The 18,328-nt window shown below is 40.4% G+C and overlaps 1 protein-coding gene across 3 annotated transcripts in view; it reads left to right on the top strand.

Annotated features, from left to right (window-relative positions):
- Positions 1-18,328, top strand: part of SPPL3 (signal peptide peptidase like 3) — a 57,535-nt gene that overhangs the window by 31,117 nt on the left and 8,090 nt on the right. The window contains exons 2-7 of one of the 3 annotated variants that reach the window (XM_017732196.1): positions 2,524-2,601; positions 4,247-4,388; positions 8,214-8,308; positions 11,099-11,218; positions 14,395-14,473; positions 15,181-15,293. In XM_017732196.1, the coding sequence (XP_017587685.1) occupies positions 8,224-8,308; positions 11,099-11,218; positions 14,395-14,473; positions 15,181-15,293 (397 nt within the window). In that variant the 5' untranslated portion in view covers positions 2,524-2,601; positions 4,247-4,388; positions 8,214-8,223. The remainder of the gene's footprint in view (positions 1-2,523; positions 2,602-4,246; positions 4,389-8,213; positions 8,309-11,098; positions 11,219-14,394; positions 14,474-15,180; positions 15,294-18,328) is intronic. The other 2 variants (XM_017732195.1, XM_017732197.1) reach the window with 2 other exon arrangements.

The following is an 18,328-nucleotide window of genomic DNA, read 5'->3' as shown; positions in this document are numbered from 1 at the left end:
TAGGGAAATTAAATGTTTAAAAAATGAGAGGTTTTATTACAATGAGATTCACTTCGGCACTGTAAAATTATTTTTCAAGTGTGCTTGTGGGTTACTCTTGTTGGAAACTTTGGATAGAATCTGGACATGTGTGAGGTGCTTGCTTGATTCAGCCTGTCACACTCTGTGTGTTTTGCCTTGTTCTTTTTCCAGCTGCCTCAGGAAGAAGGCAAGTGACTGTATCTTCCTGACCCTGTTTGCGGAAATATCAGTGAATATGAATTTCCGCAGACCGTAATCGTGGTAGCAACACCGAGCTTTTAGGTTGTCCTGCTACAAGATTTCTATGGGGAGAAGTCAGGAAACATCACTGGTCTGCGTTCAGTTTCCAGTTACACTGTTGCACTTCTCTTGCGCAGGATGGAAGGACTTTAATTCTCATTTCTGCCTCGCAGAGAATCAACAGGTTGCTGTCCTGAGCACCACTGCAGCCTGTCAGCAGGGCTGTGATGTGTTAGATCATTGTTTAACACGGATTTGCATTTCTTCCGTTTCTTTCATCAAACCAGAGGGCCCTTGGTTTTTAATAAAAACCAAGTTTTAAAAAAAAACTTAATGGATTATGTGCAGGGCTGATCCATGGTCCATGTATCATCTCTATTTTATCTGTTTTATGAATATTTTTAACATTTACAGCGTTGTTTTGACTAATGTTTAGTAATTATGACAAAATGGCATTTTAGTCATCGTAGCAGTGTTGTCACTGAATGAGGAATTATATAGAAGACATTGTTAATCTCAAAAGTATTTGCCAATTTGTGAAGATAAAATTTTATGAACATAAGTTAATAAAACTCAGTGCATAACCCTGGACATGTTTAATCCTATCTGAAATTCCATTCATTTTGTTTTTCTCATAAATGTGGAGTTTCTGAATATTCTTTTAATAGATGAGTTCCATTATTTATTCTCAAATCCAAACAGAATGCAAAGCTTTCCTTTCCCTTTGTGTGAGGCTGGATAGGGGAATGTTTCACTCTGAAATCAGAGTTAGAAACAGGACATAAATCCAGTGTGATTGTCCTCAGGCTGTTTCCTTTGGTGCGAGTTTAGCTGTAACCATTGCATGAAAATGATCTGCTGTGAACTATATTGTGTATAACCTGAGCATTTATATGTCCGCTGGTTGTAAGTGCTGAGTTATTATGTTGTATGTATTTGCAATTCACTATATTGATCTTCATTGATGCTTTTTAGACCTCCATTCCACAGCCTGGTAACTAAAGGTTATATATACCAAAAAATTAGATCCATAAAGCTTGTCTTTATGTTTTGGCCAACATTATGAGCAAATGAGATACCTGTTTTTCACTTTTAGTGTGGGGATATGTTGAAGTTATTCATGGTAATTAACCAAAGTAGTTTCTAATTTCTTAAAAGCTTATTGCATAAGTATATAATTTCATTTTAAAGAGGCAGTCTGTTCATCAGTGTTTAATATTGAATTTCTGTAGTAGAAGATTCACATTTGTGTTTATATATTAAAAGAAAGTATTTTAAATTGTGTATCTAGCAGTTTGGTAATTATCTCTAAATTGCTTTTGAATTGGGAATGGGATGAGTGTTTCCTTAACTGTCTCATGTCTTCAGTTTTTACTTGCTCACTGATACTTAATTCAGAACAATCATGTAATTCAATTATCTTTCTTCCATAGTCTTGCTGAAATTAGGCTTTTTGGTTGGTTTCAGAAATATTCAGTTATGTCTTTTAACATTGAATTCTTGTTATTTTCCATTACTTTAGCACAAGTCATGGAGTTGGGAGTTGTAAAGTGACTCCCAGAGTCTCTCCTTGCCTGCTGTGCCCCCACCAGCATGGTGGCCTGTGCTGGTATTAATGTTCATATTTCCATGCTTTAAAAACAGTGTGTTGCATTAGGAAATCAATTGAGATAAAGCTGGATTTAAACCTCCTCCTGAAAGGTTCATCAGTAATCCCATATTGAGTGAACTGCAAGATGGAATAGGGAAGTGATTGTGTGTGCTTTAATAAATGAATATTGCAGCTTGTTGTGAGGTTTGGATTTTGTTTTTTGGGGGGTTTCTCTTGTTTGTTTGGGGTTTTTTCCCTCCAACTAAGTGAGCCTTAACTGCCATATTGTCACTTTGAAAACGTAAGAAGTGTTATGGAAAGCAGGTTACTGTTATTGACATGCAGGGTTGCAGTAGCTGCAATTAAAGCAATTTTAATGAGTTTGAGGGGAAAAACCCCTGAATCTGGTGAGTTCAGAATAAATTACCAGAAGGTTTTTGAATTGTCCTGTGGTGGTTGTACAGGTTTTTCATGCTGCAGCCTTGAATATAGTAAGTTAATTCACAAGCTGCAGGTTTTATGTTCTAGATGAGACAAGAACTTCAGAGAGAGCTGCCATGATTTGTTATCCAGTTCTCTATTTGTATTATAATAAGAAAAAGAAATAGCAAACGGCACTGGAGAAATGGACACTAACAATGACAAACCTGCCTTCTTTTTCCTGGTTCCAGGGCATATTCCCTTGTGGATTCTAGTCAAGTGTCTACCTTCCTGATTTCTATTCTTCTCATAGTCTACGGCAGTTTCAGGTAAGATTTTTTTTTTAAGGTTCTGCAGAGTTTTTTATTTTTCAAGTAAAAATATTACAAGTGACTGAATACAGTTTATGCCTTTTTGTTTCGTTGTATCTTTGTCAGGCATAGCCAACATAAAAAAACTTACTAGGAAATGGAAAAGGAAGAAATAATAGCGAGCTGGGGTTTTTAAAAAATGTAATTGTATGGCATGGTACAAGCATGTATAAGATAACTTAAAAGTCTGTGCTTGAGGACAGCTCTGTGAAGTTATATTTTAGAGGATATAAAAGAATTGTTGAGACAGATAGAAGGTAATGTTCTCGATATCAGAATCTTCTATACATTATCCAGTGGTGGTTGATTGAGAATGTGCTCCTGGGATTTGAAACCAGTCCTGTAAAACAGCGATCCCCGGGTCCCACTGCTGTTCGCTCAAGTGTCTTAATAGGGAACTGGGGAACACTGTCAGTGTTGAATTCCAGCAAAGCATCTGAGAACTGCTGCAGGATGAGTTTGAGTCTTCAAAAATTAAATTTGCCTCATTTTAGGAGACCTGAGTATAGTTTAGAGAAAACACAGTTATCCCTTTAGACTCGCATGCTGTATTATACAGTTTGTTTTACTGTAGTGGTGCCTAAGGAATGAGGCTCATACTGACATATTAAAACAATATAATCACAATATCAAAGTATTATTTTTTTAAACTTAAATACAGCATGTTTTTCTTTCTGCTTCTTGAAGAACATTTCTTCATTTCACAACTCTGTGATAAAAGGTGTTATACTCAGTATGGAGTCTCTGAACTGCTATGAGTATTCCTGAAATAGATGATAGCTGTGCTCATATGTATGATATAAGCTGCAGCTGTTCTAGGATTAGACGTTTTATATCACTATCATAAGTTAATAAAGTTATATAATGAAACAGCCAATTTTTTTGCAAGAGCTGTCTGTTGTTATCAAGTGTTAGATAACAGCACTGCTGGTGGAATTAAAATAGAGGGCTTTAGGAAAACAAAATCTAGAGATGATCAGAATAAAAAGGTAGTCAAAGGTTGTATTTGTTTAGTTTTTTCTTCAAGTTTTGAGTCAGATTAGCATATAGTTGAGGGGCTAATTAAAGTTTTAACTATTTGAATTTATGCAATTGTGTAAAAAGGGACTATGCATCTGGCTGCAAGAAGCCATAGAATTTATTAAAATTCAATTACAAAAATGTAATATATATGTAAAAATGTAATATAAATATATATATTTATATAAATATATATATATATATGTAAAATGTAATATAAAACAGCAGGGGTGTGTGAACTTAAATTGCTTATCTCTCATGAAGCTCCTTGCCCTTAAAAATTTTCCCCTGCTGTTTGCTATCCTATTCCTATTGGTACCTACACATGCTCTTAGCATTTTGTCCGATAATTTACATTTAAAACTACTCACTTAGTAAGGACTGTGAACTCCAGAGCAATCTGACTCACTGGATGAAGTCATGGGATGGTGACGGATACAAATCCATTGAGGAAATGTCCTGTTTTAGTCTTTTTCTTTTGCATGTATCCTGAAGATCCCATGATGTGAGTTACAGACCAAAATAGGGTCCCAGAGTTTTAAAATTACTTTCCTAATTAATCTCCTATATGTGGTTTCTTTAGCAGGTGTCTGAGCTGAAACCCACAGTTATGTTGGGGACTTGGACAAACTCTGATTCTCTTTGATCAGCGAGCAAGGTCAAAAGCAGTTTTTTACAGAAAATTGTACAGTGGCGTTAATAAAGGGGTCTGAAATACAATTAAGGTATTCAAGAAATTCAAGTGTGGTAATAAGTTACAAAATGATATTTATCTGGAAATGCTTAAAGTAGTAAAATAAAAACTTCTGGCAAAGTAGATGAATTTTCTTAGAGAATTGATGTGCTGGGAAGATGAAAGTTAGAGCTTAGGGTGCTCATTCTCATCTGTCAGCAGTGGAGTATTCATCTGGATTTGAGTGTTCGTCTCCTGCAGAGCTGTCATACGACAAAAAGAAAATAGCTCTCCTTACTTAACCTTTGTGTTGGAAAAAGTGGGTTTGGTTTCTGATTTTCAACTGAGAAGAAGCAGGTAGAGTTATTGTAGTATTCCTGGCAAGTGGCTGAAACAGAAGTTCTGTAATAGGATCAGAAAGAATTGGGTGGGTGAGTCATTAGGATAAAATCCATGTGTGTGGTGGATCTAATCTAAGGCAGGCGGCTTCAGGGGAACAAAGGAAAGCCTTGGTCCACTGCCCTTATTAATAGAAGTAGCATTTGTCCAAAACAAATGAAAAAATTCCAAACCCTCAGTATACTCAGAAGAACGTCTAATAAATCATGGGCAAAGCCCAGAACCAGAACAAAGTGCAGTGATAGAGTTGAGTTCGCCTTCTCTTACTGTGCATGAACGAGCATTTCCTGCCTACATTTGTGCTGGGTCAGGAGCTTTAGCTTCCAGCCCTTCTGAATGTCTCTCTCATGTACGTTCTGACTGCTCTCAGCCCTTGAACTTGACATACTTTTATTATTGGCTACCAAAGGAGCAAGTCTAATCCTTTAAACCATTACAAACGGTAAACTGGAGCATGCAAGTAGATGTGTTAGTTGTGGATTTTTAAAGAGGTGAGCTCAGCTTGAAACAGGTTGTTTCCGAGGGCAAGATAGCCACCTGTTCTTGTCGAAATGCTTCTCTGTGACTTAAAGGTTGAGGTTACTTTGCAGGTAAAAGCTAAATCTTTTTCTGTTCTGTCACTTCTCCAGACATGGGTTCTCAGCTTATATAAAGCCAGATTTAACCCAGAATCTACCTGTTCAAATACCTGCTTTTGAGCCAAACCAAGAAGTGTGGGATGACACAGGGGTCTTCTATCTCTAAGCTTTGGGTGGGTATAAATAGAAAGTAGCTCACATGGTGAACCCAGAGTGTTCATGTGAACATGGTGTGCTAAGGGCTGGCCGTTCCCATACTCCCAGAGCCTCTCGGATGGGTGACTGTCCTCACTAGTAGAGCAAGAAGGAACTTCTCAATCTCAGTAAATTGCATCTGCAGGTGCGTGTATAGATAGATCCATGTGTTGCTATTTTCTCCATTGTTTGATAAGAACATCTCCTACAGGGTTTCCATGAGGCATTTCTGCAGTGGAAGCAATCCATAGTTGAACTTTGCAGATAGTGCCGTGCCAGCAACTTACTCATTCCTTAACCCTCTGGAGTGGCTCCCTGCAGGGGGTGACTCGCCTGCTTTGAAACCCTGTGCTGGAAATCCAACCAGCGGGGGCTCTGAGGACCCACAGAAGAAACAATGGAGCAGTTCAGTGCCCCAGGGGAGGTGCTGGCTCAACATTCCCTTTGGGAGCCCAGGAAAAACTTGAACAAAACCGTGAACATTTCTCAGCTTGCCATTTCTCCACAGCCCAGTAGTTTTGAGTTTATCTTGTTTTACAGTATGATTTTTAACTTTCTTGGAAGGTGTTTTAGTGATCGCTTCTCAATTTTTTTTATTATGTTAGCGATGATTTGTAGCAGAGGGAAGAGCCAAATCATAAAACAGTTGGAGATTATTCAGAGGTTGGCTTGGAAGAGCAGCTGTGTTGTTAAGTGAAAGTAATTTCCTAATTTATGCTTGCTTTGGAGGCAGGGATATTTATAGGTAATAATAATTGCTGACACTATTGCAATGAAAAGAGAGGGGGGACCGAGGTTGTTTATGAACAGTAGATCTAATAGGTTTTATTTCCAGTTTTCTCTGCTGATAGCAATCCCTTAAGTTATGAGTTGCCCGATACCGCTGGGAGAATGATGGTGTGAGGTTCTTGCTAAACGGTGCTAATTCAGAGGGGAACAAAACACTGCACTGAGAAAAGAATTATCTTGTTTGCCTGAATCTTGGACCAAGTCCTGGAGGACTGTCAGCCTCCTCCCAGATTTTTATAGCTTGAGGGGAAAATTATAAAGCTACAATGCATGGGGAAAAAGGGAGTGTGAGTGAAGGATGGAGGTACTCCAAATGAAGGGCGGAGCAAAGAGATCTTTAGAAGAACAAGCTAAGAACAACAGATTTAATTTGTTAGAATTTTAGTATTCCTCCCTTGCCTCTTTGCATTTTCGATAACTCTTTAGCTGATGATCCATGATCTGTGTACAAGTACTGTGTGTCTGATGCGGAAGCTTCCTCATGTTTTGCCTGAGACCAAGAGCTGCTTTAATCTCATAACGCTGTTGGGGAGCACTTGCTTTATAGACACAAAGGAAACAAACCAGTTCTATGCTGGAAGAGCCTTTTTCTTGTTTTCGTTTTATGGAGTGAAACTGCCCAACCCCTCTGTCTTTAATGCACCACACATGTCTTGATCCTATAAATTTGATTGTGCCTAATTCCAGATACTGGGACTGCAGCACAGACTTGCTCACCTGTGCATTGCAGTAGATGATCAGTGCACTGCAATGAAATAACTGTGCCACCTCTAGAATTGTTTAGAAGGCTGTGGTGTATTTATTACTGGTCTGATAAATGAATAGAATTTGTTTACTTTGCGTAGCACAGTTAAGCTAAACTTGAAAAGAAGTTTAATGCCTGTTGACCTGGAAGTTTTATTGAAATACTTGGATGCTGCTGTAAGCTTAAGACAGGAGCTGTACAGTGAGAGATGCACAGTGCTTCTGGTGGTTCTCTATAGCTCATTTGAATAAATCAATATGCAACTAAATACATGCATCCAAATGAGAAACTGTCATGGTAAACTTGATTGCTGGTATTTTTGTTAAAAAGCACATCAAATTTAACAATAGAAGTGATTGCTGGTCAAAACAGACCTTAAGTGAAATTCCCCCTTTTTAGAAAGTTATGCCAAATGTGCTAGAATATAATTTGGAAGTTGCATCAAAGTGACGGACTGTGGCAAAAGGGGTAGAATACTGTGCTAAATTGAAACTTTTTAAAAATGTGTACATCAAAATGAAAAAATGAATCAATAACAGCTGAGCTGGGTACTTGGGAGTGTTGTCAGCTCCTGTGGATTAATTAAAGTGTATCAATTTGTACTACTTATTCAGAGCTTCCTCTAGTCATCTGTTCTGTGTGCATGTAAAATATACATTGGTAATTTTCTAGGCTTCGCTGAAATTTCTTCAGTGAAGTAAGACCTTATATTAAGCAGACACTTAAAAGCTAGTTTGGGTCATTCATAACAACATTTTGAGGAAGGAAATAATACTGTCTTAAAAATGAAACCTGATAGTCAAATTTGAATGGAAAGGAACAAAATGAGAACTTGGAAAGAGTTCAAATTCACAAGAGAATTGAAATGTTTATTGTGTTCTACACTTCCCAGAAATCAGGTAACAACAAACAGCAGCACAGATATTTAGCACTCCCCAGTGCAGACACTTGGTGACTGGTCTCACTGTCAGAATCTGGGTTGTGGGGACACAACACTTGGAACAAAGCACTTCAGTTATTTTAATTTCTCACTGTGTATAGTGGTGTTTCTAGTAACCATCATTACAGGGCTTTTCCAGGGGAAGGGTGCTTCCAAGGGAATGAGACTGCAGCTGATAAGCCTAAACAGGAGTTTGGAACTCATCTGTTGCATGTGCTTTGTTCCCTGAAGGTCTCTGAACATGGACTTTGAGAATCAAGACAAAGAGAAAGACAACAGCAGCGCCGCTGGGTCTTTTAATGGCAACAGCACCAATAACAGTAAGGGTCAGCTTTACTCCTTACCTTCCTTGCTTCACTTCAGTGCTGCACCTCCTGCTTCACCTGTGCATGTGTTTGAGCTGCTGCATTGCAGATTCACCTGATCCCAGGCTGTGTCTGGGCACTTCCCACCTCGCTGTGCTGACACTGCTGTCCACGTCTGGCTCACACCCATGGAAGCTGAATTTAGGACATCAACATAACATTTCCATGATGTGTAAAAATTGCATGTGGCGCAACTTGTCAGGTTTTACTGGAAATGGAAACAGCTTTACTTTTTAAAAAGCCACCCCACAGTTAGGAGAAGGGAATGTAATTCCTTTTTGTCTGGAGCTCATTGCTATGGCATGTTGGCCAGCCTGTAAGCAGGGAGAGATCGTGGGGTGCACTGACAAGCCCCTAAGGAGGATTCAGCCTTATCAGTAGAGAAACTGAAGCAGAGAATTCACATAGCTCTGGGCAACTCATTTATAATGGACAATGAAATATGTGTCTGCACACTCTCTATTCAGAGTGGGATTAACATGTCAGCTCCTGCGTGGTGACTGTCCCTTCTGTAATCTATAAATAGATTCCAGGCAGCTTGGCCATCTGACATGCACAGTTTTGCAGGTAAAAATATGGAACCGAACAGTTAGAGTGGAACACAGTGTGCATAGTATGTTGTAAATTCATACTTGAGTTTAACTTAGAGCAATTTATATTGCCATATTTTGAGAATAGGCTCTAGAATGAAATAGTTTCCCGGAGTATAGAAGGTAGGAATGAGAAGCCCTGAGCATGAAACCCTGAATGCTAAGCTTGTTTTGTTTAAAGCAAGAAATAGATCTTTGAAATTTTAACATATGTTGTATGTGTCTCTTGCTGTTTTTGTCTTTTCTAATGTAGACTCTTGGAATTTAAATAGTTGTCAGAGCACTGCTTCTGTTGGCAGCACAGAGCAAAGAGGTTGCTGTGCTTGGTGATACAGCAATGAACAGTTGGCATCTGAAAAGGAAGAGAAGACAGTCTGGGGCTGGGGAGTAAAGCACATTAAGGGGATTAGCTGTCAAAATCATCAGAAATGAAATGAAGAACTCTGACATTTAATGCTGCAGGCACTAATTCCTAGATGCCAAGGTGGTGTGTAGTGTGTCATTTCTAGGTTTTTGTTTTGTTTGGTTTTTCTCTTGGGAAGTTGAAGGGCATGTGAATAAATGTGCCTTCTCAGAGCAGAAGGAGACGGATCTAAGTCACAGATCAGAATTTTTGTATCTTCACACTGTCATCACTGGGCTGTACATTGCACTTTAATGTACCAGACCTCAGCAATGTAGAAATCCCAAGTGGCTGAGCTCTTCTGCTTTTTATTTTTAAAATTTATTGTGCTACTTATGTTTAAGAATAATAGATCACAACTTGAACTAATAAATGACATGACCATGTGCAAGTGACATGACTTCCATGTCTTTTGTTCAGCTTTCTTTTATGAAAAGGGTTGAATATTTATGACAGATACTAAGTTGTAGTGAGTGTATTTCATGTATGTTTGAGGTTTTTCAACATAATCAGATACATTGATAACTGAGTTGTACAGGTAACCTGTTATTTATATGACTTGCCACTCCTGACAGGAAAAAATAAGACACATTCTTACACAGAAATACACACAGACACACAATCTATGTGTATATTTACTTGTCTGGGTATGTCTCACAACCTAAAGGCTTATCCATCAAATTCTGGGATTGGTAAAAACCCCTTCATACAGCAGTATTTAATTGTTTTGGGATAACACAGTTGATGTCAAGCTGGTTTTACATCTCTTCTAGGTCTGTGTCACTTAGGAAGTGACTACTTCTGATGTTATGTGTTATTACTTTAGTGCTCTACAAGTAGAAGTGTGTCTTGTATTTTTAATTGGGTTGCTGCTTGTGGCTTCCCCCCTCCCCCACCCCAGGATCAAATGTAAATATAGCTACAGAGACTGGTTAAGTGTTGGAATTTGTTGGGTTAGGTGGGCTTCTCAATTTTGCTGGTAATTCTGAAAACTCAGAAATACGGTAAAAGTTGTCCTGTCCCATGATTAACATCCCTGGTAGTCACATTGCATGGGTGAGGTAGGGGAAAATACTGAGAATAAAATAATTTAGTATCTCTGCCCTGTTTAAAATTACTGCCAGCTTTAAAATGCGAGCCTGAATTCATGTTGCTTTTTAGCAAAAAGGCAGTTACAGTGCACTGCACTGATCTGGTGGTTTCATAAGCAGGTAAACGACTTAGGTATTTTTTGGAAACTGCCCTTTATTGTTAGGTTTGATATTATCTGGTGATTGCAACCTGTGATGCAATTTAAGAGCTTGGTGGCCTTCAACCAAGTGGAATTTGAAGCTGTGGCACCCTTTGCATGAGCTGGGTCAGCCTAACATTGGTCAGGCTTTTCACCTTGTGTTAAGAGATTAAGTAAACCTTACATATGCTCTGTTCAACACAGAACAGAGTGTCTCTGTTCAGTGTAAAGTGATTCTAATCCCTAAATAATGTTAATTTTCATAACTTGTTATTCCTTCTATCTATGGCACAAGATAAAACTGAACTTTCAGTTCCTGGGTTCTGCAGAGCGGGACTGTTGCAGTGCACACATAGCTGGAGTGTTTCTGCACAGGCAGCTATGCTGGGCTCTGAGAGCACCAAGTCAATGCCTGGTGCACCAGCACTGAAAGGGAATGTGCTGTCAGAGCCCTCCCCTGTGCTGGCAAGGGCCGGTGTCTGTGTGTGGTACTAAACACAAGTTCAGTGTCCCCCTTTCTCCTCCAGGTATTCAAACCATCGATTCCACCCAGGCGTTGTTCCTGCCCATTGGAGCGTCCGTGTCTCTCCTAGTTATGTTCTTCTTCTTCGACTCAGTTCAAGTTGTCTTTACAATATGCACAGCAGGTGACTAAGTTTTCTTCTCTTTGTAAGACTTGGACTAGAACAGAAAGTATTGATATAATTAAATATTGTTGGTAAGAATTATAATACATGTCACAGTACATTAAAAAAAAGAATCATCAAGTTTCACAGTTGTATTTTCATGTCTCTGTAGCTATAAATAAAGTGACAACTATTATTTGAGAAGTATTTTCCACTTAGAGATGTGCTAAACCTACTGAACTATAAATTGCCAGAGGTCTAAACATGCCCAGATGCATTATTTTGCGTAAAGCTCACTTGTTTATAAATCGATGCTCAGAACTGTACATGGTATTTCATAATTCAGGTACTTAATGGGAAGTAACTTTGGAGATCCTGTCCAGAGACTTCTTTCCTAGTTCAGTTTTGGTTTTGCTTTCATGCAGTTTTTCTGTTTCTGGTCTCACTAGCATTTGAATATTAGTCTTTTGTACTGCTTGAATTTAGAACAAAATTGAAACTTAACCTGCAAATAAGTTGCAAATCCTCCAATCCTGTTTAGCATTTACATTTTGTCTTTTAAATAAATACCAAGGCTTTGCTTTTTGGAAAATTTTTGCCTTTTGATCTTACTGCAATTCTTCAAGAGACAAGCTGCTGTTGAGAGTAGCAAGAGTCTTCCTACTGCTCCAGATACAGAGCAGCTTCCAAAAATTGTACTCAGTCCCCATACTGAGTCTGTGAAGATTTTTAAGCTCCCAAATACCTCTCATTCTCTCCTACTTTATTGCAGGCTTTTGCCTCACAGTTTAACTCCTGAGCTGTGCATCCCCTCCAGCCTCTTAAACAGGGCTGGTGTTGATGGGTGAAATCTTAAATATCTAGTATTGAGACTTGTGTCTAATTCTACCTCCTGTAGAGGTCTGTTGAATTCTGCTTTTATAACTTTGACCTATGACACATATGTTCTTTCCTCTTAAAAAATTCTTCGGATAGATTCTACTGTACGCTAGATATCAAGGGAACATATACACACAAATATATAAGCTATTACAAGGAAAGATATATGAAAAAAGAGGAATTTTAATTTGTCAGGGTTATTGGTCCGTTTATTTTTTAAATGACCTTGGGCTTTTTAACTTTATTTGTAACACTTCTGTGTGTAACTAGAGGATCTTTTGTCCTTTGGGGCTTGTTGCAGGTTTCAGGGGATTGGGGATCAGTGCTCTTGGGTATCTTTATTCTTGAACCTGTTTTTTGGTATGTTTGTGCCTTTCCTTGGGCTTGCATCAGAGGGTGTCATCAAGCCCAGAACCTCTGAAAAGCAAATGTACAGCTCAGAGGCTGTACAGCAGGATGGGGACCCTTCTGGAGTTGGGACCTAGAACTTGGTCCCTCTGTCCCATGAAGCTCAGGTCATGCTATTTTACATCCTCTGTGGTTAGTAGGACTGATGTGGGGGACTGCTAAATTACAGCTGATATCTAGTTTCTTAAACCCCTTCTAAACCTTCCTCTCACAGAGATTTGCCTTTCAGGGAAGAGTCAGGAGCAAGGGTAGGTGCAGCAAGCAGCCAAGGCCAGGACCCACTGCTCGGCAGAGGGCAGAGCCCCGAAGCTGGCACTGCCTGCAGCCAGGAGTTAAGCCAAGAGATTCCCGAGTGAATCATTGGGATTGAGGCTGGAGGGGATGGGAGGCTTGGGACTGGAAGCCTGAACAGTCAGGAGCGACACTGGGAGTGGGTCCTTGCGGGCTCTCTGCATTGGTGTCATGGCAGTTTAACTCTCACACTCTGAACGAGCCTGGCATGGGGACACCAGGGCAGGAGGTGTGGGGTTCCCTGCTGGGCAGAGCAGGAGGGGGGAGCAAGGGGGAGGAGAGATTTCGAGGGCAAAGAGGGTTGAGCCTGTGGTGTTAGAGGCAGGGTAGGGAGCAGGGAGGATAGGCAATACTTAGGGCAGCAGGGGCACAGAGTTTCTGGGCAGTGTTCTTTTACCAAGCACCTCCAAAGAGGTTCTTAGTTCCGTTTGTGCAGAGTTGCCACACTGTTCATTCTTTCCCTGCCTGTTTTGGTTTTCTTTCCCCCTCTGAAGTATTGACAGAACTGTGAGTTTTCATGGTGCTGTTTGTATGCAGACACTTCTTAAATTTTCTTTTTAGATTATTTGAGTTCTCCTTTTGTGGTTTTGTTTTGTTTCAAATCTTCCTCCCACCAGAAGGGAAAGATATGGTTTGACCAAACAAATTTTTCTCCAGTTGGCTTAAACTGTGTAGAGAATGGCTTAATCTGTAAGAGAATGTTTGATTCTCTCCCATCATCTTCATTTGAGAAGAGAAGAAAATTCCCTTTTAAAAACCAGCAACAGTAATTGTTAAAGGAATAAGTACAGGACAGCACAAAGATCTGAATTGCAGCATGCAAAAAGTTCCAAGTGGCTTCCATTTTCATTGCAGTCTGTTCTTGCGGCACAGTTTTGGATGTCTGTGACACATGTCAGTGTCTCCACGCCCTCACGCTCCAGCCTTTTAAACAGTCCTTTAAAAAAACTGGAAGGAAAAATGATTATAAATACCAGCAGTTACTAAACGTTTTTACAAATGTGTGGGTGGGATAAGTATGCTGCTTGAAAATGTTTATGGAAATAGTCTGTTTGGATATTTATGTATTTTTATAATTCTGTCTTCAAAAACTTGAAGCGTTTCATATTGTAAAAAAGTCAAATTGGCAGCTACTGGCTATAAGTTATTTGAAGTTATACTGTGTTTTAGTAATGAATAAAGAGTTTTGAATGAGATGGGAGAAAAAATTACCGAGTTAAAAAGTGGAAAAAAACCCCCCCTTTATTAAGCTGAGTTAGTTTGTGTCTTATGTTGAAAAATGGAAGGAAAATCTCACAGCCAGTTTGTAGTAGCTTTTTTTTTACTCAGAATATGTGAAAACTTTTTTTTGCTGACATGATCATGAATAGATTTAAAACTTTTTTTTAAGGTTTGGGGATGGGGCATTGCATTCCTTTGAGAGCTTTCATTTCATTTCAGTCTGAAGGCTCACTGTTGTGCAGAAAGCCTCAGAGCCTTGAGCTGCTCATGCTGGAATAATATTGAGCATATGATAATGGGACATTGTTGCAAGAGCTTTTTCAAATTGGAGAAGCCTGTTTGTGTTCTGTAGAAATTAGGTCTGAATGTCCTAATATTACCTTTTCTTCTTTTTGTAGTCCTTGCAACAATAGCTTTTGCTTTCCTTCTGCTCCCGATGTGCCAGTACTTAACACGGCCTTGCTCACCTCAGAACAAGTAAGGACTTGAGCAATCCTTTGCTCCTCTTCTTGTGTGTTGTATTTCTTTAATGAGAATTCTTTAATATGCATTAACCTCAGGGCTGATGTTTGTGCATATTTTTTGTGCCAACATCATGTTTCCACTTTGAAAGTAGAAAGCACAGTTTCTTCAAGTCATTTGCACTTGCCAGCCTGGGAAATGCAATACCACTAGAGGGGACTAGATTTCCCAACAGTGAGTTTTAATAAGTTTGGCTTGTTTTGGCTGAGATTTTAGAGTTTGGGATTTGGCATTGGATTTTAATGTTTGTTAACACTGGACTCTGGATTTTAATGCTGGCGCTTCCGGAGACTGTAGTTGAACCAGTGGAAATTACAGTTGTTAATGTCATGTTTTGAAACTAATTTTATTTTTTAACCTTGTGATTGGTGTTCATGTTGCTAAAAGCACTATCTTAGGTGGTGCTAGGAATGGTGGCAATTTCAAGAGCAGTGCCAAGATTTACAGGGTTTTTTCCATCTCTGCAGTTCATGCTTTATACACAGTATTTGAGTGTGAGGAAAGCTTTTATTTTGTTGCTGTTTTGGTACCTATTTGTGGCAAAGGAACTTCCCTTCAGCTGATCTTTCATCAGCCGTTGAGCCTTGTTCCAACAGTGTCCACTTTCTGTTCTTCAAATGGAAACATAAAGTCTTCCAGCTGATGTTTGTGTGTTGTTCTAGGATTTCCTTTGGCTGCTGTGGGCGTTTCACTGCTGCTGAGTTACTCTCATTTTTTCTGTCTGTGATGCTTGTCCTTATCTGGGTCCTAACTGGCCACTGGCTCCTAATGGATGGTGAGTATTTGAATTAAGGGGTTTTACTACTGTTTTGTGCCTGTTCTGACACATCAGTTGCCTGGTGATGATGGGTGAAATTTGCTGATATTAATGGCTTGGCTGCTGAGCTGTGTGGCAGACTCCCTGAAGAGCCACTGCCAGGAACATGCTGGGGAGTGCTTGGGACACCTGTTTTTCTGGTTTGTAAAAGCTTCCGGGGAAGTGCCACAACACTCATGAAAGATATTCCGCACTTCACACACATCTACCATGTGGTGTAGGGTGAATGGCCGGATTGAGTTAAAGATGTGTGGAGACAGTGGTTGTGTATGATTCATAGCTTGAGCCTAAAAATCTGGTTAATTTTTGCTGTGCATCTTGTTGTTTATTGGTTCCAATGCTCAAATAATTTGTTGTATGAGGCAGCTCACAGTAGCTGGTTGTCTTTGATCTCAGTGATGCTTGCCTTGGGTGGTGAGATGGCCTTGGGTGAAACTGGCAATCAGCCAGCTGGCTTGAGGGTGTGATTTATTGGTTTTTTTTCATGGTGGTTGACCTGAATTCACAGTTTACTGTTCCGAAAAGGAGCCTTCGTCCTTCCCTCCTGCCTTCCAAATCTCTTGTGCTAGCTCTGGCACTCTCTTAATCACATGGTAAACTGATCCAGCTCGCTAGAATGGCAGCATACTTGGGTTTTCCTAGCCTATTTTGCTGCTGCTGCAGTGAGATGGATTATTGTGTAGTCAGGTATGTGCAGAAGGTAAGTGGCAGCATGATGGGATCTGAGGGGATGGAGTGGATATAATAGCAAAGGCATGAAGGGGTAGCCAGGAGCAGGACCTCTGCTTCTCAGCAGTGTCAGGCTCCTAAATTGGCTTAGGACATGGTGTAATGGCACCCTGAGGTCTTGATTGCTTGAGGAAAAATTGCAGCATTACCTGCCCTTGAAATTGTTTGTTACAATAGAAAACATTCATCCCATCAGCTTCCAGTTTCTCCTAAACGAGGCAGCAGCAGCAGCAAGTCCTTACTACTGAAACCTCTCATGGCATCTTCATTCTTTCTTTCGTATATGGGCGCTATGCTTCATTCATGGTTTGAACTGCTTTAAAGGTCCCACCTGTTGTATGGAGGGGAAATACCTTTTAAAATACCAGATACTAAATGAAAAATAGCAGACAAAGTCTGTTTTGTGATAAGCAGAGTAGCCTACCATGAAATCAAGGGTGACACTTGATCTGCAGTAGCTGCAAAGCTCAAAGGAATGTCAAGTGTGGATTTTGGCAGAGTCTGAAGAGTTGTCTACACTGAGATACCAGCAGAAGCGTTTAGTTAAAAATAGTTATTTTTGTGAGTGCTTCAGTCTGACATGGTGGACTTTGCAGTAATTCATCTACAGAGCTCTGAGCTGCTGGTGCAGAGTGGTGTCTGGCTTTTATTTGTCTTGGAGGTTTTTATGATTTACTAAATTGTGTTGCTGCTATCTCGCTTTGAATTATTTTGTGTAGTTTATATTAAGGGAGCTTGAACTATATAGGTGATCCTCCTGTCATTTGTTCAAATCCATTTAAATCAGTGTTTGCCAGTGACACTAAATAGGGAATTGCTTTTATTGGCCTTTATCAGGGAAACTCACTGGAGCTTTAGTCCTCGTACTGTGCTGCTGCCTGTGGGATCCCATCATCTCTGCCTTCTCTGTGGCTGAGTCCTGGAGATGCCAGAGACTCCCATGCGGAGAGCAGTGTGGGCAGCAGTGCAGGCATCAGCACCGCTGCCCACATGCATCCAAGTGGAGCACTCCTGTCCTTAAGGCAGCGCTGGCAGCTGCTCGCTGCGCCCGGCCCGGGAGAATCCTCGGTTTGGCCGTCGGCAGAGAATGAACCAGGTGTTGTGAACGTGCTGCTCGTTGCCTGGGCGGGGCTGGAGGAGGAGCTGGAGGAACGGGGTGGGTGTTCCTTCTGAGCAGCAGCACATTCCGGAGAGTCCTGGGTGTTTGGTCGGGGCTGTGCAGTTGATTGTCTCAGTGTGAAAGAGCGTTGCTGCTCGAGAGCTGAGGAGAACACGGGAATTACTTCTTGGTAATTGCCAGGCCTTACAAAATCGAGGTGTGGTGGTTCCTGCTGGAACAGCCTTCGCTGCCCAAATCCTACCCTGCCCCTGCCTGCACAGCCCTTGGCTGAAGTGCTTCTAAAGGCAGGGACGTGTTACAGGGTAGAGTGAGCCCGTGTTGGCTCCGGGGGGGTTGTTCTGGCATGTGATGATGCACATTTATAGGTATTGAAATGCTTATTTCTCAGAGCAGATTGTTTGATGACAGAATCACCAAGGATGGTCACCATTCTCTGGTAAAGCCTGGTTAAAATAAAAGCTTTCCTAAATAGTGGGCAGAGCTGGAGATGTACAACAGGAATGCTATAGATGTATGGAATATCTGTACAGAGTGAATGGCATGGTCACGGATACCCCGGGAGCTGCAGCAGCAATTGGGCCTGTGTTCTTATTCCTTTCTTTTAAAATACACTGTGATTAGATCAGATCCACCACAACCTGGTGACTTGTGGGAGAAGTTAAGGCTTCCCTAGCTTACGAAGTCTTTGTAAACCAGACCCCACACCACCAGCATCTTGGAGCTTTCACCTGCTGTGGATGCAGGAGAGCTGGAAAGCTGCCAGAGAGTCTAATCACATATGCAAGAATATTCTTAATCCTCAGAATATCCCTGTTCCATAAGAAGTGTGTTTGCAGGAACTCTGGAGTTAATTTGTTCCATTAATTGAGGGTTAACTCTTCCAGTGCTTTCTTATTCAGCCTTGTTAACCAATTGCACAGCACTTCCAAACCAGAGCTGCTGGTTGTGTGGCTGCTCTACCTCTCTTTCTTTCTCTCATCTTTGTCTATTTTTTAATGATTTGGAGTATATTTCAGTGAAGATTTGCCTTATATTGTTTGTTAACACTATGCATGAGCTTGGATAGGGAAGCTCGTTTCCATTTAGAGAAGCCATTGACTGCACTTTGGCCCATATTACTTGTACTTGCTCTTGGGCCTTCCTG

The sequence above is a fragment of the Corvus brachyrhynchos genome, unplaced genomic scaffold (assembly GCF_000691975.1).
Source record: "Corvus brachyrhynchos isolate BGI_N302 unplaced genomic scaffold, ASM69197v1 scaffold864, whole genome shotgun sequence".
Taxonomy (NCBI): domain Eukaryota; kingdom Metazoa; phylum Chordata; class Aves; order Passeriformes; family Corvidae; genus Corvus; species Corvus brachyrhynchos.
The sequence above is the reverse complement of the archived record's forward strand: the minus strand, read 5'-3'. Positions and strand labels throughout refer to the sequence as shown.